Below are 25,336 nucleotides of genomic sequence, written 5' to 3'. Positions count from 1 at the left end.
CCCGCCCAAACCCACTGCCTCTCCTCCCCAATCCACATTGTCCTTTGCAAACCCAGAGCCTTTCTCAAATCTCTGAAATACACATTAATGGACAGATATCGCATTGAGATCATTTTTATTCTCTAACCCACATTGCTTCCCTTGTATTTTTGCTATGTCCTGTGTGAATCTTGTGGCTTTGTTGAATTAGTGATAAATCGTTTCTCTCCTGAAGGTCCTGTCAGTTTAAGCTGCAGCGATGGGTGACGGGGTGTGGACAGGAAACTGGAGACCACATCGGCCCAGAGGACCGATTGCAGCTTTCTATAGAAGCCCCGGGCCCAAGTATGGACTCCCGGGCTCCACAGGTAGGTGCTAAAACACACAACCTCCAGCTGAGAGCTGCTCCAGCCCACGGACCATCCCAACGGCACATTATCTGCAAGCTGCAGTGCTGCGCCCAGCTTTATTTCAGAAGCTTAGCAACTTAGCAGAGACGGCGCTGTAGGCGCTCCAGGAAAAGAAATTCAGACTGGTGCTGGCAGCTAACACTCCCATTCTACAGTCCAGGTGGCACATTGGCACAGTGGTTAGCACGGCTGCCTCACAGCGCCAGGGACCTGAGTTCGATTCCCAGCTTGACTCCTATGTGGAGTCTGCACGTTCTCCCCGTGTCTGCATGGGTTTGCTCCGGGTTTCCTCCCACTGTCCGAAAGACGTGCTGCTTAGGTGCATTGGCCTTGCTAAATTCTCCCTCAGTGTACCCGAACAGGTGCCGGAGTGTGGCACCTCGGGGATTTTCACAGTAACTTCATTGCAGTGTTAATGTAAGCCTACTTGTGACAAATAAATAGATTGAGAGCTGGGTTGAGGTTCCTAAGAGAGAGAAGGAAACAAAAGCAAAGATGAGCTGAGTAGGAAATTAATGTGAGGTTTTTTTGAGTGGTAATAAATAATCTTACTGCTACATGTTTTTATTTAATATACTGTACCGTGTGTCAGTCCGGGACAGTGCACAGTGAAAAAGTCACCGTGCTCCTGGCCAGGGTGAAATCCGAGTAGTTCATACCTTCTCTATTGGAAAAGGACTTGCATTTATGGAACTCTAGTTCCAGCCTCAGCAAGTCTCAAAGAGCAATTAGTGTTAGAAGATATTGTGAGATTATATGAGCAGAAATCAAAATAATGACTGCTCCTTTCCATCCCCCGGCTGCTTTGGCTTCCTCCCACAAGATGTGCACGCTAGGTGGATTGGCCATGCTAAATTGCTCCTTAGTGTCCGAGGATGTGGTTAAGAGGATTAGTGGATTAAACACCTGTGGGGTTAAGGGGCCTGGGTGGGATGCTCTGTCGGAGAGTCGGTGCAGACTCGATGGGCCAAATGGCCTCCTTCTGCACTGTAGGGTTTCTATGACTCTGAAACCTCTCTGCCCCTCTTTCCTAGTTTAAGATGCTCCTACCTCTCATCAAGCTTTTAGCCACCTGTCCCAATATCGCCTCATGTAGCTCAGTGTTAAATTCTGTCTGGTTCTGATCCTGTGAAGCTCCCGTGCCATTTTATTGCATTACAGGCGCTATACAAATACAAATTGTTTGTTTGTCTTGTTTTGAGTGGTAATGATTGAGGGAAGAACGTTGGCCAGGGCATAGGGAGAGCTTCCTGCTCTTTACCTAATCTCCAGAGCAACGGTGAGTTTATTCAGCTTGCACTCCAGCGCTCCAGTACCAGCCTCACCCAGGTGCTTTGGTGCTGGAACAAGGTTTGTGACTCAGGCATCTCGATGCCAGGCACTGAACCACATTGATTAAATTACAATGAGACTTGTTAACAATGGCCTCCTCTGGATTCCTCAGCGTGCTTTAAGACCAACTCAACAGTGTATAATTAAACTCCAATCAATCATGTAACCGATCACCAAGTCATACCGACTGTGCTATATAAATACTGGGTGGGACTCTCCCAAAAAAATTCAGAGTGTCGAATTCGCGTAAAAACTGGAGTGAAACACGCTGGTTTTTTGAGTGTGATTTTCAAACTGCATCTCCCACAGTCTGCACTGCAGAGTGCACCAGCATGATTCACGTTGAAAATCAGTGGGCGGGGCGTTTCCCGCTGGAGAGGCCGGCGCTGAGTGGGCCATTGCGCGTGCGCCGATCTGTCAGCGCCGAGAGATGAACATACATCTCCCCCAAGGAAACCAACCATTAAAAGATATTGCCTTTTCCCACACTGCCGGCCTCCCGATCGCTGGCCAGCCCCGCGACCCTGCATCGCTGCCCCGGCAGGCCGACCCCCTACCCCCACCCCACGCCTGAAGGCCAGTCCCGGTTGCTGGCCTCCATCCCTCTGTCACCTAGCCCAACTGCAGAGTGGCAGCGGGACCCCTCCTGCCCCCATAAGGCCCCACCCCCTTGGCACTGCCCGATGTCCAGTTGCCACTTTGGCCCTTGGGCAGTGCCAGGGGGCCAAGCTGGCAATGCCTAGCTGGCACCCTCCTTACCACCGACAACCTGGGGGGCCTCGATGGCCTCCCTTCACTCCAGCAGGGTCGAGCTGCAGCACCCTGTTAGTGGGGAGCTATTGCAAACCCCGCTGGAGTGAATCATTCCTGATGGGTGGGGGGGCGGGGTGGTGTGTGGGGGGGGGGGGGGGGGATGCTAACAGGCCCGGAGACTTCAGTCCTGAGCCTGCTAATTACATGGAAACGATATTAAAATTAGCATTTAAATAAATTATACAGCTCTGTGCCAATTTCTGGCATGGAGCTGACGCCGCCGAAAATCAGGTGCTTGGAGACTTGTGAAGGCAGTCTCGCCCAGCGGGAAGCCTGCTAAACGGCCTCCACTTGAGTCTCCTGGCTCACTGCGCTGCTGGCAGAATCGGCCCCACTGTGTCTACAAGAGCATGTCAAAGTCTAGGAATACTGTGGTGATTAACTCACTTCCTGACTTCCCAAAGTTTGATCACCATATACAAGGCTCAAGTCAGGAGTGCGGTGGAATACTCCCCACTTGCTTAGATGAGTGCAGCTCCAACAACCTCCATTCAATATTGCCCCATATATTTTTATGCAGAATGGATTACCGTACAACCACACTCCTACAATGCTTCAGCCTCTTCATAGAATTCAAGCACGTTCTTACTTATGGATTATAATGCCTGGTTTCGGCATTGTGAATGACCAAGTCTTGGACTTTTGAACTTCCCAACAAAGTGAAAGCAGCTGATCATAACCCATCCAGTATATTGTGGCATGGTGGCACAGTGGTTAGCACTGCTGCCTCACAGGGACCCGGGTTCAATTCCAGCCTCCGGTGACTGTCTGTGTGGAGTTTGCACGTTCTCCCCGTGTCTGCGTGGGTTTCTTCCGGGTGCTCTGGTTTCCTCCCATAGCTAATGGTGTTTGCTACCAAATAAACCTGTTGGACTTTAACCTGGTGTTGTTAAAACTCTTACTGTGTTCCTCCCATAGTCCAAAGATGTGCAGGTTAGGTGGATTGGCTATGCTAAATTGCCCCTTAGTGTTGCGAGGATTAGCAGTGTAAATACACGGGGTTACAGGGATAGGGACGGGTGGGATTGTTGTTCAGTGCAGTTTTGAAGGGCTGAATGGCTATTTTCTGCACTGTAGGGATTCTATGATTCTAATACTCAAGAAGCTTCACAAAGCTACCAACTTGATTGGCGCCCCATCCACTACAATAAGCATTTTCTCCCTCTACCATCTATGCACAGTGGCAGCAGTGTGTACCAAAATATACTGCAACAACTTAGCAAAGCTCTTTTGACACCACCTTCCAAACCCACAAACTCTACCACCAAGAAGGCCAAGGGCAGCAGGTGCATGGGGACACCACCCCCTTCAAATTTCCTTGCAAGCAACACATCATCCTGACTTGGAAATATATTGCCATTCCTTCACTGTCGCTGGGTCAAAATCCTGGAACTTCCTTCCTAACAGCACTATGGGTGTACCCACACCACACAAACGGCAGCGGGTTCACAAAGAAGGCTCGTATTCACCTTCTCAAGGGCAATTAGGAATGGGTAATAAATGCAGGCCGAGCAAGCAACACCCACATCCTGTGAAAATATAGTCAAAAGTATTTAGCTCCAAGTGACAATTTTCAGTATGGATAATAATTAAACCTCAGCAACAAACATCAGGAGCGCTGGCCCGAATTCCTGCAGATCGGTGTGAGGAATAAGGAGTAGAAAGCATGATTGCTTCACTGCATAGCTCTTCACTCCCTTTGACAATGTTTATTCATCAGTGTCCAGACAGATTCTTTAACCCACAGTGCGGTTTGAACTGTATGGCTCCCACACCCTCAGTCTGATACTGAAAAGGTACTATGACAATGGACATGGTTCCCTCTCTCATTAGTAAAATCATCTTTAATTCCTTCACACAACTGATTTATAACAAACTGTTCTTGAAAGAATCCTGGATCCTGTCTCAAAACATCATCTCTATTCTCTCTCCACAGATGCTGTCAGACCTGCTGAGAATTTCCAGCATTTTCTGTTTTTGTTTCTGTTTTTAGGTGTGTTATAAAGATTGTTCAGGATTCTGGGGAGGAACCCTCTGTCCTCCTTCAAAAAGTGCCACAGGGCCTTTTACTGCCATCTGAGAGGGCAGACGGGGCCTTGTTCAACATCTCATTCAATAGTGCAGCACTCTCTCAGTACTGCCTCCCTGGCAGTGCAGTGCTATCTAACCATTGTCCTGCTGACAGTGCAGCAATCCTTAAGCTGCAACGCTCCAACATCTCATTCAACAGTGCAATGCTCGCTTTCTATTGCTCTCTGACAACACAGTGCTCCATTAGTACTGCTCCTCTGACAGTGCAGTGCTCCCTCCCTACTGCCCTCTAACAGTGTAGAAGTTCCTCGCTACTGCCTTCTGAGAGTGCAACACAGCCTTGGTACTAACAATCTGGCAGTGCAGTGCTCCCTCAATACTGCCTCTCCGGATAGTGCTGCCATCTGACAGTGCAGGGCTCTGTGTGTGCTGCCTCCTCCAATGGTTCAGTACACCCTCAGTACTGCCCCTCTGACAGTGCAGTACACCCTCAGTACTGCCCCCTCCGACAGGGCAGTGCTTCGTCAATACTGCTCCTCTGACAGCGAGGCAGTCCTTTACCTCTGCCCCTCCTGAGAGTGTAGCATGCCTTCAGTACTGAACTAAAGTATCAGCTTGGATTATATGCTCCCGTTTCATTCCACCATTAGGCCTGTGCCTGTTGACCTCCATAGATTTCATGCCTATAGTAAATGTTTGGCTTTAAAATTCTAATCCTCAACATCCATAATCTTGTCCCTCTGAAGTGAATTATAACTCTAGCCCCAAATATACACTACCCTAGATCTGGAATACTCCCTCAACAATCACCCTCACCTGAGTTCAAGGCAGCAACTTCACACAAACGCTTATTTTGATTCTGAGAAGGTGACCTACATCATTCTTCAAGGAAAACAACTATCGAGAGATATTACCTTTTCCCTTATAGCCTGTTAAATAATTTGTTGGCCATGTTATAACTACCTGGATATTATAAGGGTCCGTGGGTCTCATTTTAAAAATTGTATCTTCCTACTTTAAGAAAATACAAGAGAGATGGGTTCTCCTACTGCATGCAGAAGAGTACAAGAGACATTATGTTTTACCAATTTACAAATTTATTACCGAACTATTTAATATGTAATCCACTTCAAAGTGGATAAATACATCACAAAGATAAAAAAACATAGCCTTAGTTCTAATGCAAAAATCCAATAAAACTTTGAAAATACAATGCCACAGCTAATTTCAATTTAAGAATACCCATCAATACTCAAAGTGATGTTTTACATTAATCCCCGAGTGAATCAGTTGTCGGGCAGCTGGACACAAAAGCTGTCTGCTTTCTGATATCCAGCCCCTTGACAACCGGAGAAATGAGGGGGTGCTCGCAGTACCTTTCTGCAGTATTCCTGATTTTTTAAAAGCGGCATCTCGGCCTTTTGGCTAAGATGCAAATGAGCTCAAGTCTTGGAGGAGGAACCTCCCCCTTCTCCAATCAGCTTGACTCATGTAGATCAGGCCCAGGACAGGGTGGTTTTGGTCTCCCGTCCTGTCTTGTCAGCCTGGATCTGAAATGTCTCAACTTGTTGAGACTCTGAATTGGATTTGATTTGATTGAATTGGAAAAGTATTTAAAAAAAAATTCCTGATTTTTTTGAAGGGAAACTGGAAGAGTTATACCTTTCTAAACCAGATTACACCATTCTTTAGCAGCAAGTGGTGTCATCTCTTGGATTACGTCCTTCTCTTACCTGTGTCCTTATTATTCACTGTCACTTAATCATTAAAGTGGTTTTATTATCCACGCTGTGGGCCTGATATATGCTCATCGTGTTCTCAAATATATTCTTAATACCTTTCCTGTTTCCCTCCAATTATTTTTATTTTTTACAAGTTTTTTTAAACTTTTAATAGAGGAATAGATTTTTTAAAGTCTTTTTAATTTTCTGAGGTAAATGCTTCAGAAGTGATAAGGAGAGACAACACCTACATAAAAGCTTTGAAGGTTCCTTTAAGAATGTCTTTAGAACATTTTCTTATCTTTCCTTGGAGTGAAGAGAACTTGAAAGGCCCTGATGTTACTTGATGCGTGGTACAGACGTCTATTTAACACCTGTTGAGATTAAAGCTGTCAGTTCGTGCTGCCCATGTATATGCTTTAAGGCTTTGGTTAAAAAAAGGCTATACCTGAATATGTGTCCACTTACTCAATTCTAAAGTATAATATCTTAAATACATGTGAATTCCAGCTATTTATTCACTTATTTCCTTCACAATTCCCTGTCTCTATAACCTCCTCCAGTCCAACAACCCTCACAAATCTCTGTACTCCTTCAATTTTGGCCTCTTTAGTATCCACGCCGTTAGTTGCTCTACCATTAGAGCCCCTCTATCTCTCTCGCCCTTTGACAGTCCTTACAATTTAGCCAAGCTTTTAGTCACCTGTCCTAATATCTGCTCATGTGGCTCAGTTTGATAACACTCCCTTGAGATGGATTGGGACATTTTACTTTGTTAAATGAGCTGTATAAGTGCCAGTTGCTGTGCAAAACACTTGGGATAATTTAGGAGATGCAATAAACTGGGCTGTGGCATGTTGGGACATAGATTTGCACAGCATTCTTCAAACGTCAAGTTTTCCCCTTTGCTGGAAGGCTCATCAACACATGGGAAGCAAGAATGAGATTTACGATCCAAGAGAATGGAAATTGCTGCAAATCCAGTTAACACATAATGAGCGGCACAGTGGTTAGCACTGCTGCTTCACAGCACCAAGGACCCGGGTTCGATTCCCGGCTTGGGTGACTGTCTGTATGGAGTTTGCACATTCTCCCCCTGTCTGCATGGGTTTCCTCCGGGTGCTCCGGTTTCCTTCCACAGTCGGAAAGACGTGCTGGTTAGGTGGATTGGCCATGCTAAATTCTCTCTCAGTATACCCGAACAGGCACCAGAGTGTGGTGCCCAGAGGATTTTCACAATAACTTCATTGCAGTGTTAATGTAAGCCTACTTGTGACTAACAAGAAAAACTTTAACCTGAGATATCATGCAATCGATCATGCTTGAACAAAATCAGCAAATCTCATTACAACTGTGTGCAATTTAACAGACTGAATAAGAACCTACTATTCGAATTTCAGAGAGGCTGGCACAGTGGTTAGCACCAGGGACCCAGGTTCAATTCCGGCCTCGGGTCACTGTCTGTGTGGACTTTGCACATTCTCCCCGTGTCTGCATGGGTTTCCTCCAGGTGCTCCGGTTTGCTCCCATAGCCCAAAGATGTGCAGGTTAGGTTGATTGGCCATGTTAAATTGCCCTTAGTGTTGGGGGGATTAACAGGGTAAATAAGTGTGGTTGAGGGGATAGGGCTTGGGTGGGCTTGTGCTCGGAGCAGGCTCGATGGGCCGAATGGCCTCCTTTTGCATTGTAGGGATTCTATGGATTCTAAGTAAAGGGGATGTGGGGGTTAAAAGAGATGTGAAGAGTCAAGGAAAGAATCTCTCCAGGACACACTTATATAGCTGGCAGTCTGTTACTGAGTGATGACTGCATCTCTGTGTAAAGAGTCACTAATCACCTCCTTTGGGAGCTCACTCAGGATACTGACAAAAGCTCCTATTCAACATGGTGATTACACATCCTTATGGGACAGATTTATGGATCCGATTGTGATGCAGCAACTGTGTTTATCCCAGTACGTTATTTAAGCCAGTCAACCTCGATTGGTTGAAGCTGATCCATTGTAAAATAGAAAAACCACCTCTTGAACAGATTTTGTTATATTTCCCATTTTCTATAGAATTACTGGGGAGAAACTGTTTCCAGTGGCAGGCAGGAAGGTTGGTAACCGGGGTCACAGATCCAGGGTAATTGGCAAAGGCCGTGGGGGAGATGAGGAGAAATATTTTTACACAGGGGGTTGTTATGATCTGGAATGCACTGTCTGAAAGGGCAGTGGAAACAGATTTCTTGGTAACTTTGAAAGCAAAGTTGGTTAAGTACTTGAAAAGGAAAAGAAAATATAGGACTATGAGGAAGGAGCAAGAGGAGGGGAGAGTGCTTAGTGGGATTATTTTCAAAGAGAAATAACAGGCTAGATAGCCTCCTGCTGTTCATGGGCAGAATCTTTCTAATTGAGTAGTCCAAAGATATGTGGGTTAGGTTGATTGGCCACACTAAATTGACCTAGTGTCGGGGATTAACAGGGGGAATAGGGCCTGGGTGGGATTGTGGTCGGCGCAGACTCGATGGGCCGAATGGCCTCCTTCTGCACTGTAGTGATTCTATGATTCTATGAGAGGATGTCTCAATGATGAGGTCAAATCCATGCAGTCGCATGGGTGGGTGGTAGGACATATTCGGGCATTTTCCGGCGACAGCTAATTAATGTTTGGCAGCAGGGGAGCTGGTCAGTAACAGCTGGCGGGCAGAGTAAGTTCCAGCATGTCAAAGGAAGGTGGCATGTTTAAAGTGCAGTCGGCAGCCTTCATACAGGCTGCACACACAGAGTGCATCGGAACGGACACAGAACAAGGGAGGTTGAGCCAGAATGGCTAGAGTCAGAGGAAGGGTGACTCCAAAGTTTCATTATGTCCTCCTGGAAGTGCTTCTGCAGGGGACAAGGGAATGGAGAAAGGTTCTGTTCCCAGTGGGTAGAATGAGGAGGCCAATAAGCCTTAGGAAGAAGGCACGGCTGAAGGAGGCTGAGAAAGTCAGCAGCCATGCAACTTAAACTTAACCTCAGCGACGGGGCTTCCTATCACTTTGGAAAATCCTGCCCATTGAGCATTGTGAGAGATAGGAACTGCATCGGATGGAGAGTATAGTTATTAGTTTAAACAATGGAGGAAACGAAAGATACAGTTACTAATATCAAAGATCAAAAGGATTGATGGTAAAAATTCTAAATGTTTTCCTCTTATTATCTACTTCTGTCTAGTGTTAAACTATTATGTTGTGGATATAGCATCACTCTTCTCTGCTCGTCTCTCTTTTCACTTATCATGGTCACTTTTTGTTATGAGACTCTCCTATGACTCTGTTTCGAGGACAAATACACCATGTTTTGTGTCACCAATGTTCAAATCAGATAAAGTAAGTCATCTCACAACACCAGGTTAAAGTCCAACAGGTTTATCTGGTATCACGAGCTTTGGGAGCACTGCTCCTTCATCAGGTGAGTGACTTACCTGATGAAGGAGCAGTGCTCTGAAAGCTCGTGATTCCAAATAAACCTGTTGGACTTTAACCTGGTGTTGCGAGACTTCTTACTGTGTTTACCCCAGTCCAACACCAGCTTCTCCACATCATGGCAACTCAAATAAAGATTGACCTGGAATCGGATATCAGTGATATAGTCACATCTCCAGGAATGTGACAAATTTTGCTGCAAAATACTCATTCAACTCTTAAACATTGATTTGGAGATCAGCTGAACCAAAAGAAAACACAAAATGATGAATGCACTCTTAAAAATTCTAATGTTAACATGTTGTTATGAGCATTTAACACCTCCTGTTTAGTTGAAAGGAGGTCATGTGGTGGAGTTGGTTGTGCTCCTGTCTCTCAGCTAAAAACTCCAGGTTCAAGTCCCACTCATGGACTTGATGGCCAAGGAAATGGGGCGGCACGGTGGTACAGTGGTTAGCACTGGTGCCTCACAGCGCCAGGGACCCGGGTTCAATTCCCGGCTTGGGTCACTGTCTGTGTGGACTCTGTACATTCTCCCCGTGTCTGCGTGGGTTTCCTCCGGGTGCTCCACAGTCTGAAAGATGTGCTGGTTAGATGCATTGACCCGAACAGGCGCTGGAGTGTGGCGACTCGGGGAATTTCATTACAGTGTTAATGTAAGCCTTACTTGTGACTAATAAATAATTTTTACTTTAACTTAAAAGTGTGTTTATAACACGGCCAAACCAGTATTAATTTGTATCAACCAACATAGGGCAGATGGTAAGAGTGGGAAGATTCTTGGTCAGACATGTGATGGAAAGAAAATTGGAGCCTCTATCATCACTAACCATAGCTCCAGGCTACAATGTGCATGTAGTTGCAGTGACTTGGACCTCTTGAGGGGCTGGATGGCTGAAATGAATCAGATTGGTGCAACAGCACAGAGTTCAAACCCTGTTCTGGCTGGTGTGAATTTTAAAGAATCCTACTTTGGACACCATGAAGTAGTCTGAGTAGGTTAACAGCAAGTGTTTATTAACAATTCATAATTATGTACATGTGTACAGTAGAAGGTACAGATATGGAGCTGAGTCTTAACCCAACTGCATCCATCTCCAGGCTGACCCTGTCTCTCGGTTAGGTGTCTTCTTACATCATTGTGTGGGCAGTACTGTACTTCGTCCCACATTAACCTTTCAGGTATCAGACCCCTCTACTACAGATTTGGAACCAACATCCTTGCTCTACCAATGGTGGAGGCAGTGATGTGCCTTCGGGCAGAGGACTGAAGAAGATGACTTTATTTGGACAACACGTATTATGATTATGTGCAAGAGTGGAATGTGGATGATAGTAAATCAACATCCCCTTTATATGTCTCCATTTTTATTATTATTGATTTCAATGGGAATAAAATCTAACTGATTGAAAATGTTAACGTATTCAGGGAATAAATCCACCATGGCATTGTAAAGGTTAAGTGATCCATTCATCCACTAGGTGCATAGTGCTGTGAAACACCCAGTTAATGTCTCGTAGCAGATAGAGCAGAATGACAATTGAGAAGTGGATCAGATACACCACAGTAAAGTTTATTTATTAGCGTCATAAGTAGGCTTACATTCACACTGCAATGAAGTTACTGTGAAAATCCCCTAGTCGCCACACCACGGCACCTGTTTGGATACACTAAGGGAGAATTTAGCATGACCATTTCACTGAACCTGCACATCTTTGGACTGTGGGAGATCGTGCAAACTCCACACAGACAGTGACTCAAGCTGGGAATCGAACCTGGCTCCCTGGCGTTGTGAGGCAGCAGTGCTAACCACTGTGCTACCATGCCGCCCTGCAACCAGCTTGTTCATCGTATCATTAAAACCCTTTCTCTCTACCTCCATGCTCTTCACTCTGTCTCCCTCCACCCCACCTCTCCTCCACTCTTCCCATTCATCCTGCCTCACTGTCTCTTCACTTTCCACCCTTCACTTTCTCTCTCTATTCCCAGCAACCAGTCTCTGATATTATCGATACTTACTTGTCCAGGTTTCATCCAGCATGATGCGACCAAGTACAAGTCTCCAGCATACAGCTTTGGAGTGACACATGCCAGATTCACAATGGACAGCTCACCGGGTCCAGCCTACCTCATCCCGTCACTGCTCACCAGGAGAGGCAAAGACGGGACACCAGCCTACTCCCTCTACGGCAGGCCGAAGGACCTCAATCCATTCCAGACCCCGGGTCCAGGTAATCAAGAGTGAAGCATGAATATGATCATGTTGCAGGATTTTAAACAGCTTGAAAATAATTGATTGTGCAGAGTGAATGATAAGGCCAGTGTGAGTAGAACATGAGACAGAGGCTGCGATTCTCCCAAAAGCACTGAATTGGCAGGAAAACTGTTCTAGATCCCAACTGTTTTCTCAGTTCAGCTTCTCACCTGAATCTCCACATTCTGTGCACTGCAGAGGTCCCAGCCGTGAATATCACTAAAAACCCAGGGTGTGGGGCTCATTCACGCCCACTCGCTGGCCAGCCCGGGACCACCGTAATGCTGCCCCTCCAGCCCCCCCCCACGGCCCGATCGCGGCCGCCACAACAATTCCCGGGCCAGCCCTGATTCCACCCCCATCCCGGAGCACCCCCATGCACAGCCCACTCTTCCCAGCAGTGGCGATCCCTCCACCCCACTCACCCCGGCAGACTCTGCTGACCTCCCCCCGAGGTCTGACCCTCCTCCCTCACCCAGCAGACCACTGCCCCCAGCTCGCCCGCCCCAATCACTGCCCTCCCTCCAACACAGACCGATCCTGTCTGCAGAGTGGCAATGGGACACCCCACCCCCATCGATTGCCCCTAGGCCATGCCCACAATAGGCCCCGCCTCCTTGGCACTGCCCAATGCCCGATGGGCAATGCCAAGGTGTCCCCTGGGCATGGGCGCTTTTCCCCTTGGGCCGTGCCAGGGAGTACAGGCTGGCACTGTCAGAGTGCCCATGCCCAGGGGATACCACCCCCTGCTGCCCGACCCCATGGGGGCGGCCCCTGATTGCCCCCCTTCATTCCGGCGGAGTCTCCCGCTGGTTTCCCAAACGTGGGGAGCCACTCTAAACCCCGTCGGAATGAAGTACTCCTGGCGGGGTGGGAGATTCGATCGGGACCTGCAAGTTCCTGATAATGATCTGCTAAACATATTTAAGGTACATTTAAAAAAGATTCAAACTACTTACCTGCCTTCCCGCCGGTTTCCAGCGTGGTCTGACCGGCGGCTGTTCGCCGGCTCTGGGAGATGTGCAATGCATTCCCGGCGCATGCGCAAGTCCCGGTACAAGGCCGGCAACGCGCATCTCCCACTGCGACCCGCCAGAAAAGTTGCAGCTCGCAATGGGAGAATCGCAGCCAGAGTTTCCAGCCCACTAAAAATGCTGAATGTTTTAATGTTTAATTTTAGGCGCTCTTATATTTCATAATTAACGCATTTTTAACATAAGAAACGAAAAACAATGTTTCATTTCAATATAAAACCCAAGCGGCACACATCTCCAAAATGTATCGCAGTAAATCACATTCCAGTATGTAACTCCCCTTTCTCACGCACATTGTGACCCATCCAAGGTGATGGCCTAGTGGTATTATCATTAGACTATTAATCCAGAAACTCAGCTAATGTTCTAGGGACCCAGGTTCGAATCCCTCCACGGCAGATGGTGGAATTTGAATTCAATAAAAAATGTCTGGAATTACTGATGACCATGAAACCATTGTCAGAAAAACCCAACTGCTTCACTAATGTCCTTTAGTGAAGGAACTCTGCCGTCCTTACCTGGTCTGGCTTACATATGACTCCAGAGCCACAGCAATGTGGTTGACTCTCAACTGCCCTCTGAAATGGCCTAGCAAGCCACTCAAGGGCGACTAGGGATGGGCAATAAATGCTGGCCAGCCAGTGACACCCATTTCCCATGAATGAATAAATGAATCACACATAGTACCCTACCCGACTCTCCATCCTTTCAACACACACAACCTTAACCCATCCAACACCCCACTCTTTCACAGACTTTACCCCATCTGACTCCCTCGCATTATAGTACTGTCTGCCGTTGGGTCTGACTCCAACTGTATCAACGGAATGATAATTCATTTGTGGAGAGGCACAAACAATGCTGCACGTTACTGAGGAGTGTTCCCTCTACAGACTAAGTGGCAGGCTAATCCCTTTAAACTCAGCAAATGAGCTTTGCTTCAGGAATTTGCATCGGTTAAATAATAAATAATGGAATTATATTTTTGGCAGGAGTTGAATGTTGTCATGTCTGGTCTCTGTACAGGTACATATTCTCCGGAGAAGGCTGGGAAGTCAGCCTTCAGTGCGTCTCCTTCATTTTCCATTGCCGGGAGGACACAAGGTTTCAGGACTGACCGGTCACCAGGTGCGGTCACTTTATTTGTCTTGTTCGCCATTAACAGGACGGATGATCCCAGGAATGGTAGGCCTGACATACGATGAACGTCTGAGGATCGTGGGATTATATTCATTGGAGTTTAGGAGGTTGAGGGGAGATCTGATAGAAACTTACAAGATAATGAACGGCTTAGATAGGATGGACGTAGGGAAGTTGTTTCCATTAACAGGGGAGACTAGGACGCGGGGGCACAGCCTTAGAATAAAAGGGAGTCACTTTAGAACAGAGATGAGGAGAAATTTCTTCAGCCAGAGAGTGGTGGGTCTGTGGAATTCATTGCCACAGAGGGCTGTGGAGGCCGAGACGTTGAGCGTCTTCAAGACAGAAATTGATAAATTCTTGATTTCTCGAGGAATTAAGGGCTATGGGGAGAGAGCGGGTAAATGGAGTTGAAATCAACCATGATTGAATGGTGGAGTGGACTCGATGGGCCGAATGGCCTTACTTCCGCTCCTATGTCTTATGGTCTTATGGTCTTATGGAGTCACTTAGTAGTGTGGATTCTCACAGGAATAACACCTCTGTCTGTCTGTCTCCACATCATGCATATAATTGCCATGGAAACGGATTAATTTGCTGACAACTTTTGTTAGATTTTATCATTATGTCACAGCAGAATTTCTTATTATATAAATTCTTCTCTAGAGCAAATCCGACAATGAACAGGGTCTTGATTGTTTCTTGTTCCAGGTCCAGCGGCCTACCTGCTGCCTTCCGTACTAGGCCCGAACGTTGTTAACAAATCCTCCTCCGCCAATTTCTCACTCAGTGGACGAAATAAAGTTGGCAGTTTTCATGAGGACTTCCAGAAGGTAACATCTGTCTACACCTGCTCCGAACAGCACTTTTGCCTCGGTAACATGTGTTACTATTGGTGTGAGTGTCTTGGTCTGCCAGCAGCAATCTCAGCTCTATAATTCCCAAAGAAACTTGTATCAGCACAGACCCACTCTGGGTTTGGGGGATCACAAAGCTCCCAACTGTATAAGTTCACACACATAAAAACCAAATGGTTCCCCCCCATGTTATTTGAATACAAGTTTAGCAAGATATGAGGCAAAGACATGTATATGGAGTTAGGATATAGATCAGTCACGATCGCATTGATGACAGGCTTGATGGGCCAGTTGGCCTCTTCCAGTTCATATGTTCTCAGGATGTGATTATCGCTGGCAAGGCACTGCCCATCCCTTATTGCTACTAAGAAGGTGGTGGGGAGTCACCTTCTTGAGCCACTGCAGTCCATGTGATGTAGGTACATCCACAGTGCTGTTAGGGAGGGACTTCTAGGATATTTAGCCATTAACAGTGAAGAAACAGTGATATAATTTCAAATCAGGATGGCATGTGGCTTGGAGGTGATGGTGTTGCCATCACATCACAACATACAGTTCAATCATGAAATGATATTACGAGGTCCTGCCCTGAACCAGTCTTAAACTGGTTGACATGGAGCCTGGAACATAGAAAAGCACTGGACACCATATGTGAGAATGCTCTGAAACTACAAAGTGACAGATGTGTAACTTTGGAGATTGTTGCACACGGTGGATAAGGTTTTGGCATCACATAATGTATATTATTGTGCCATTATGTGATGGGCCACAGATTCTATACCAGTGCCTCAACACACGGTAAAGTGCCTGGCGCGTTTCAGTCCTTCTCTACAGATAATGAGGCAAGCCAACCCATCCTGTACAGGTCTCACCATTCCATCCCAAGGTCATCATTCAGTCCTTTCCAGGACACTGCTGAAGAAGTAAGGGAAGAGAAACACTGACACAGAACAGGTAGCTGACAGCACTGAGCCATGGCTGTTATCTTACAGTTCACCTACTTAAGGCTATGAGGACTTCTTTAAGACTACCAAATTGTATCCAACGCTCTACAACAGTAATGTGTAATGAGATAGGATTAATAACCTCATAAAAAATAATCCTCTAGGTAAGAGTGATCATAACATTATAGAATTTCCCATTCAGTTTTGGGGGTGAGAAATTGTGGTCTGAAACTAGTATCTTAAACTTCAGTTAGATCAATTACAGGACAGAATTGGCTGAAGTAGAATGACAAAAATAGGTTAAAAAGTAAGCCAGTAGAGAAGCAATGGCAGATATTTAATGAGATATTCCATAAGTCTCAGCAAAAATATGTATTCCTTTGAGAAAGAAAGATGCTACAAGAATGCACCATCCATGGCTTACTAAGGAAGTTAAGCATGGTATCAAATTGAAAAGAAAGATGTGTAATGCTGCAAAAATTATTGGTAGACCAGAAGATTGGGAACATTTTTGAAACCAGCAGAGGATGACTAAAAAAGGAAGAAATTGGAGTGAAAGAGATAACCAGCAACAAATATAAAGACAGACAGTGAAAGTTTCTGTAAGTACATAAGAAGGAAGAGAGTTGATAAAGTAACCCTTAGGGGTGAGACTGGTAAATTCATAATGGGGAAACAAAAAATGGCAGAGACCTTGAACAAGTATTTTAGCGCTGTCTGAGCCATCACTGACAGGAATTCACTTTCCAAAATTCTGGATGGATGAGTGGAGATTGTGGTCTGCTTCAACCCAGGCAACCCAGTTCTGTTGTGTGCTATGAGAATGGTGGATTGTCTACCAGTTCTCATGGGGAGATAGCTTTCTTTCTGAAAAGCATGAGTGCTACCCAGAGAGCTACAACTGGCACCTTAAAAGACATCTGTTTTTGAATTAATTATTGAATTTTATGATTGGTCCATTCTACAAAGAGTGTGGAATTTCATCGCAATTAAGACAACATGGGAGTCTAAAACTAGAGGGCATAGGTTTAAGGTGAGAGGGGAGAGATACGAAAGGGTATGGAGGGGCAATTTTTTCACACAGAGGGTGGTGAGTGTCTGGAACGAGCTGCCAGAGGCAGTAGTAGAGGCGGGTACAATTTTGTCTTTTAAAAAGCATTTAGATAGTTACATGGGTAAGATGGGTATAGAGGGATATGGGTCAAATGTGGGCAATTGGGACTAGCTTAGCGATAAAGACTGGGCAGCATGGGCAAGTTGGGTCGAAGGCCCTGTTTCCATTCTGTAAACCTCTATAACATTATTTAAAATGTATTTGTTAATTGAATTGAGCATTGCTGGCAACACCAGCATTTATTGCCCATCCCTCACTGTCCCAGAGATAGAGGTAGTGAGCCACCTTCTTGAACAACTGCAGTCCATGTGATGTGAATTCCAGGTTTTTGACCCAGTGACAGTGATGGAACAGTGATATAGTTCCAAGTCAGGATAGTGTGTGACTTGGAAGGAAACTTGCAGATGATGGTGTTTCCATGTGTCATATGCCCTTGTTAACCTAGCTGTTTGGAAGGTGCTACTGAAGGAGGCTTGGTGAGTTGTTGCAGTGCATCTTTTACATGGGACACACTCAGAAGTGAATGTTGGTAGAGGATAGGGTCAAGAGACCTTTTCAAAATACTATTTTGATTTTTTTTCCCCCTCAGACTCCAGGACCCGGTGCATATAAAGTTATCAATCCCAATACATACAAGTACAAACCTCCTCAGTACAGCATAATAGGCAGGAACCAGCTGCCTGGTGATGCAACAAGGAAACCAGGGCCTGGGAGTCACAATCCAGAGAAGGTAATAAATATGAATGCCCCAGAATTGTCTGACCTACTCAGTGTGGTTGTTATGCTCATCCAAAACTCTGCTGCCAACTTACACCAAATCCCATTCCCCTATCACCCCTGTGCTTGCTCATCTACGTAGTTCAAATAATGCCTCAACTTTATTCACTTGTTTTACACTCCACTATTGATGGCTGTGCCTAAGCTTTGGAATTCCCTCCCCCACACTTGCCCGCTTCTCTCTTCCTTCCTTTAGGATGCTCTTTTAAATCCATCTCTTGGACCGCACCTGTCCTAATATCTCCTCGAGTGCCTTAGTATCAAATTTTGTTTAATAATGCTCCTGCAAAGTGTTTTGGGAAGTTTCACGACCTCAAGCGGGCTATATCAATGGAGGTTAATTACCGATGGTAATGCGTTCAAGACTTATTCCGTGTTACATCACTTAACATAGGTTTAAATTCGGTTGTGACGGGAAAACAGCAATAGCAGTAACAATGAAAATGTAGAACCTGTGATGAATTCTAACAGTCTTGGAAGTTTTTAAAAAAAACAAAATTAGTACCAACAAGAAAAACAGTTGTTGCAGAACCAGGTTTGGTTATTCTCTCTTCAGCCATTCCACACTCAGTTCACATGGACCGTGGAGAATCTGCCTTATTCATCCTGCACTGATTTGGTGAAAATAAAATTACATAGCAATTTCTTGAAGCAGGGTGGAAGGACAAATAGATAGTATTAAAGTAGATGCCATTGGGCATTCCTTAATCTCCACACACAAGATCACAGGAAAGAGCCCTCAGTGTCAGTCAGAAGCAGATTCAGTAGCAAGCATTCGCTCCACAAGTAAAATATTTAAATCGTATTTCCAGCACTTTCTGTCGTTCACACTGCTGCCTCACAGTGCCAGGGACCCAGGTTCAATTCTGGCTTCGGGTCACTGTCTGTGTGGAGTTCTCAACATGTCTGGGTGGGTTGCCTCCAGGTGCTCCAGTTTCCTCCCACAGACCAAAGATGTGCGAGTTAGGTTGATTGGCTATGCTAAATTAACCCTAGTGTCAGGGGGATTAGCAGGGTGAATATGAGGGGTTACAGGATAGGGCCTGGGTGGGATTGTGGTCGGTGCAGACTCGATGGGCCGAATGGCTTCCTTCTGCACTGTAGGGATTCTATGATTCTATAAAATGCATAAGGGAAGAATTGAAAGATACTATTATTTGTGCAGGAGCTGACAGGTTTCACTGTAATGTTCTATTGCTCTAAATGCCCACCACTGCAATGGTGTTCTTGGTTTTACTTGGAACAAAATACTTTATAAGTGACCAAGTGTGCAATTGTGCCACTGAGTGAATCCTGCACAATTCTCAATGACAATAAATAGCACATTGGAATTTATGCTGTATTGCCAGTTAATGTTAAATGGAACTAATGGAGAACATAGACTCTACAAACCAAAGCTCGAGAAATTAAAAGCAGGCCAAATTTATAAAACTCAGAATTAGACAATCTGGAATACACGATAACTAGGATTCCGAAAGCACTTGTGGTTTTGGAATTACATTCCACGATTGATTGAAACTAGTTAAGTGTTTATATTTATCACAGAGGTCTCCATCTGTGTTTTTGGGATTGTGTTCTGCAATCCCATTCATTTCCCGAAAGCCCCAGGTGTCGTTTAAGGGATCTGAAGATTCTGCAAAGAAATTAATTTTAAAAACATTCATTAGAAAATATACATAAATCTGTCGGAAATGATGATCTGAAGCATCTTCTGTTGTACTCAAGCTCTGTCTCAGAAGTGACTGGTTCAGCTGGAGATTTTCAAATACATTGGTCTGCTATTTATATTTTTTGATGGGAGCACCGAACGCAGGGCAGCGTTGAGTGTGCAAAGCGAGTATAGCATTTGGTAATGTGTATGCACAGACTGCTTCCCTACACAGGCTACCTACCAAATAAACTCTGCATTTATAAAAGAGTGAGGGATCAGAAATGTCAGCAAAGACCAATTGGACAGAATGGCTTGCTCCTATACCGTAAATACTGTCTGAAAGGCAATTTGTGAGAAACTGAACAGTTTTCAGAGATTGGTAAAGCAGTGCCATTTTAATTCACTTTATATTTTGAGACCATGTCTGTGTAAAAAAGTTAAATATCCTTATTGTTTTTAATTATTCATAATGAAACTAACAATAATGTTGAAATGCTAATTTTACTTGCCTGAAATTGACTACAATGCCTCTCTCTGACTCACACACAGGTTGTAGTGAATCGCAAAATAGCTCCTGCTTTCTCCTTTGGCATCAGGCATTCAGAGTACCTGGCACCAGTAATCGTCAATGCTGTGTAACATCATAAATTCCTCGTTACTTAGAAGATGTTTTAAACGTGTATGCAATTTGCCATTTTCTGATTGAAGTTCCTTTGCTTTGATTTTTTTTTCTGAATCATTTAAGAAGTTGCTGTGCTTCTGTCTAATATTTCAAACTTACTGTGGAAATCATCCCAGGTGATGTATTTTTATCCCAGGTGATGTATTTTTTTAAAAAAAATCAGCCAGCAGGTAATGGGGTCTGTGCCTATGAATCCCCCAACAAGAATGATGGGACATGGATTTCAGAGATTTTCACACTTGGTGGTAGGACGTAGATGGGTCTGTGGTCCCCACCACACAGTGATGGGACATGGGTCTGTGGTCCCCACCACACAGTGATGGGACATGGGTCTGTGGTCCCCACCACAGTGATGGGACATGGGTCTGTGGTCCCCACCACACAGTGATGGGACATGGGTCTGTGGTCCCCACCACACAGTGATGGGACATGGGTCTGTGGTCCCCACCACACACTGATGGGACATGGGTCTGAGATTTCCTTGCATGGTGATGGGACATGGGTCTATATCTGTGATACTCTCACATGATGATGGGACGAGTGCGTGTCTATAATTTCTCCACACGGTGATGGGAGTGGGTGCATGTCCGTGATACACATATATTCATCTCCAACTTTCAGTCGCATCGCTGTGTGCTGCAAAGTATCGTCGGATGTTTTCTCACAGAAGGCAAATAAATGTTAGGATCAAGAACTGCAATAAATTAGGTAAAGGTTTCAGGTGCGTGGTCTTTCGTCCAAAGTCATCAATGTGAAAGGTTAACTCTGGAGAGTGAAACATAGATACTGCTTGACACGTTAAGTATTTCCAGCATTTTCTGTTTTTATTTCAAAATTCCAGTACGTGCAGTATTTTACTTTTAAATTGTTAGGTTTTAAAGCTCCCGGATGCTCACTGTATGGAAGTCAGAATATATGTTTCTTTCTTCCTGTGAGCAAGTAAAGGGGAAGAATAGCCATGAACGCCAGTTCGATCAAACTCACAGCCAGGCAAGCCAAGCAAAGGACACACAGAGTAGTCTGTCACTGGTCACACACGGAGGCCTTTGAACCAAAGTGGGCCTGAGCTCCAGCCTTCAATGGCTGTGAATTAGTCCAAGAAAAATTATTATCCAGCACTGCCCCAAAAAGAATAGAATAACACTGTAAAGGTAAACTGCAATTTCTCAGGCAACAACATTTCAGTTAACACATCAACACAAGTTGCATTGGTCTAAAGATTTCTCCCAAAGTTCATTCACTGAGATCAAACCAGTCAGAATATTTGCTAGAGTTCTATTCTGGGTAGCTGCAATGTATTGGGTTGCAAATGTAAGATTAAACCCCTGAATTAAAGGAATAGTTTAATTGTACTTTGAGCTATTTAATAAATCATTTAGTAAGATATTTTGTCTCATTTATTTATTTTTTTGTGGGTTTGAAGGCAGTGATATGTAAATTGTCCCAGAGAGGAAAATCTGATAAAAACAGCATTGAGACCAGAACTGTTAATTCACAAGGCAGTGATGGATATTACAAGACTCTGCTTGATAACAAACAGCAAGCCCAAAGCTCTCATTATAGATATGACACCAGCTTTGTCTGCCACTGGCATATCAGAGGCTTGTAGTTATAGAACCATAGAAAATTACAGCTCAGAAACAGGCCTTTTGGCCCTTCTTGTCTGTGCCGAACCATTTTATGCCTAGTCCCACTGACCTGCACTTGGACCATATCCCTCCACACCCCTCTCATCCATGAACCCGTCCAAGTTTTTCTTAAATGTTAAAAGTGACCCCGCATTTACCACTTTATCCGGCAGCTCATTCCACACTCCCACCACTCTGTGTGTGAAGAAGCCCCCCCTAATATTCCCTTTAAACTTTTCTCCTTTCACCCTTAACCCATGCCCTCTGGTTTTTTTCTCCCCTAGCCTCAGCGGAAAAAGCCTGCTTGCATTCACTCTATCTATACCCATCAAAATCTTATACACCTCTATCAAATCTCCCCTCAATCTTCTACGCTCCAGGGAATAAAGTCCCAACCTATTCAATCTCTCTCTGTAACTCAGCTTCTCAAGTCCCGGCAACATCCTTGTGAACCTTCTCTGCACTCTTTCAATCTTATTTACATCCTTCCTGTAACTAGGTTAACTGGTCCAGCCTGATGTTGATAAGGCTGGACCAGTTAAGCTTCTTTGGTTAATGCTAACAGTAGCCCAGATCCTGCTCCCCCAGGGGAATTGTGAATGAAACTGAACATAGAATCCTAGAATCCCTACAGTGCAGAAGGAGGCCATTTGGCCCATCAAGGCTGCACCAACAACAATCCCACCCAGGACCTATCCCTGTAACCCCCATGTATTTACCCTGCTAATCCCCTGACACCAAGAGTCAATTTAACATGGCTAATCCACTTAACCTGCACATCGTTGGACTGTGGGAGGAAACCAGAGCACCCAGAGGACACTCACGCAGACACGGGGAGAATGTGCAAACTCCACAGTCACCCAAGGCCAGAATGGAACCCAGGTCCCTGGCGCTGTGAGGCAACAGTGCTAACCACTGTGCTGTCCCTAAACAGAGTTTAGGAAACACAAAACAGGAAGGGACAGATTCAGGGGCGACTGGGAGGTTGGTCAACCCGTGGGGATTCGATAACACTTTTAAAAGATAGACAGGCTGATAAGTATAGATGAAGGAATCCAGAGCATAAAGTTATGTCACTAAGATTAGGATAGGGTGGGGACAGGTACTAAAGTCAAAGGAGCGGAACATTCTCAGGATGGATAAGGTTGTAGGGTTCATTTGGGGTGAGGGACTTCAGAGCTGGAGAGTTTCTATTAATCAGAGAGGATGTAGGAGAGAAAGAGGAACAAGAGGAGGGCTGAACACATAGAAGATTGTTTGGGCCAGAGAGTTTCCTAGAGGGTGGCTGAGCATCGAGGGCTCTGGAATATTTAAGGTGATAAATAGATATCAAGAGGATGTTTTTTCAAGCTGCTATACAAATGCAAGCTGATTCTTTACTATACAAGGATATTGTGACCTCTTCAATGTTAAAGATACCACCGAAAAACGGTAGTATAAGCTATCAATGATTCTGAAGCAATCTTCAGTTATAATGCTTCATAGCTGAGCTTAATTCTCTGTAATAATCCATGTGTATATATTTGTATTAAATTATTTGATTTTTGAAGCACAATTCAGCAGCAAACTATCAAATTAATCAAGATACAACTTGGTGCACCAATCATCTGCTTCCTTTTACTTCGGACCATCATTGGGACCACTGAGAGTTCTTAAAATACAGGCAGCGGCAAGATCTCCATTACAGCCCCAAGATTCCTCCCCACAGCGCCAATGCTCCTCATTCACAGCCCACTCCCCCACCTCTCAGCAATGCGATGGGGATCAATGTCTGAACCACCCATTGCCTCTAGTGTTTCATGGAAAAGGAGAATCCCAACACAAGTGCCAGTCTCCCAACATCCTAGTGTTCATGTGCAGCCTGAACCAATGCTCAGCGCACCCAGAGGTCCATCTCCTACACCATGGATAGAAACAATGTGGGAGTGGTGCTGCTGCTGATGACAACAGATTGTCAATTGACAAGGATCAGAGTGAGCAGGAGGGAGAACTGCTTCTATTGTATGCGTGATAAATCTAGGATAGTTAAGTCAATGGCCAGATGTTTTTGTATGCAAGAGAAAATGTTTCATTCAATTCTGAACTCCCAAATATTTGATAAACTTCAAAACTAAACATCTGAAATAACAATGTCTTAGGAAATTAAGTCATAGTCACAAGGAATGCAATTCCTTGTAGAATCAGAATAGTTACAGCACAGGGGGCCATTCAGTCAGTTGAGTCCATGCAGCTCTCTGTAATAGCAACATAGCCCACTCGTAATGTCACACAAGCAACCACATAACTATGGTAAACTGGAAAGCTAGATTAAAAGATGGCAGCAGATATGCAATGGCAAACATTTAAAGAAGTAATTCATAATTTGCAGCTGTTAAGAAATCCGAACGCTATGGGAAAAGTGGTCCAACTGTGGCTAAACAACATTCATGGCAGAAGGCACGAAAGAATTCCAGAAATAGTGGGAAACCAAGGGACCTAGCGACAATGAAGAACGTAATGGGGAACTTATGACCTTCACCCAAGGGTTTTTAAAACAAGTGGCTGCAGAGATAGAGGATGCATTGGTTTTGATCTTCCAGAATTCTGGGGGTTCTAGAAAACTCCTTGTGAATTGAAGCATAGCAAATGTAATGCTCAAGTTCAGGAGGGAGAGAAAATAATCAATGTCAAGACCACACAGAAAATCACATGATTGGACAGAGTTAACAAAGATTTATAAAAGGGAAATTATGTTTGACAAATCTGCTAAGAGTATATTGAGGGCGTTACGGGCAGGGTGAATAGGGAGAACCACTGTAGTCCAAGGGTAGCTGGGCTAGCAAGGGTCTTTAAAACAGTACCGCCATAGCGTGAGGTAGAGAGACACATGTGACCTGAGACTGGAGTCAGTTGCGAACTTGTCAAGAGAGCTGTGTGAAAGCAAGCATGGAGTTAGTTCATAGCTTGGGTTATACCCTGCATTTATACACAGTTATGTATTATCAACAAACTGTTAATGTTCAACCACACAAGACTCAGAACCTCCTCCTGAGACCTCTTGAACATGCAGCATGGTGGCAGTGAATGGGAGAACATAGAACTTCAGAAACTGCAGCAGCAACTCAAATGCTAGGAAACTAAAGGAACAGAATTCTGACCTGATTAAAAGCACCTGAAGTAAAGGCACAGAGAGAGATTGCCTGAAAGAAGCTCCATTGCAGAATTGGAAACTGAAAGATTCCACTGTAGAGATGGGAGCTCCATAAGAGCTCATGAGGTTTACTGTAAATACAGAGTGCAGAGTCAAAGGACCTAGCGGGAATGAGCAAGATCAGTTCCAAGTCAGGAGCAGTTTTAAAAAGCTTTAGTGCTGAAAAAAGTTAAAGCAGCCCATTTCCAAAAGCATCGCAGCCAGCCTGGCTTCAGAGTCAGTGCTGTGCTAAGTGCTGGCCAAGTTTGTTATAAGAACAAAATGGAAGGCTTAAAGACCTCAGCAACCCTTCCCTCCTCAACCCTCATGCTTGTTGCCTCTCCCCTGC

At 44.9% G+C, this 25,336-nt stretch overlaps 1 protein-coding gene across 2 annotated transcripts; it reads left to right on the top strand.

Moving 5' to 3' along the window:
• The first annotated feature begins 218 nt into the window (after positions 1–218).
• LOC144498920 (ciliary microtubule associated protein 1A-like) lies at positions 219–25,285 on the top strand. Of its 2 annotated transcripts, XM_078220825.1 has the most exons (8): positions 219–347; positions 11,765–11,968; positions 14,052–14,153; positions 14,877–14,998; positions 17,670–17,810; positions 20,058–20,527; positions 20,666–22,317; positions 22,362–25,285. In XM_078220825.1, the coding sequence occupies exons 1-6, from the start codon at positions 239–241 to the stop codon at positions 20,145–20,147; spliced, it is 768 nt and encodes a 255-aa protein (XP_078076951.1). In that variant the 5' UTR covers positions 219–238; the 3' UTR covers positions 20,148–20,527; positions 20,666–22,317; positions 22,362–25,285. The 2 variants fall into 2 exon arrangements, with proteins under 2 accessions (XP_078076951.1, XP_078076950.1); XM_078220824.1 differs by having other exon boundaries at positions 20,666–25,285.
• The last annotated feature ends 51 nt before the right edge of the window (positions 25,286–25,336 follow it).

This window comes from Mustelus asterias, chromosome 9 (genome assembly GCF_964213995.1).
Source record: "Mustelus asterias chromosome 9, sMusAst1.hap1.1, whole genome shotgun sequence".
In the NCBI taxonomy this organism is placed as follows: Eukaryota; Metazoa; Chordata; class Chondrichthyes; order Carcharhiniformes; family Triakidae; genus Mustelus; species Mustelus asterias.
This window is presented reverse-complemented; position numbering and strand designations above follow the sequence as displayed.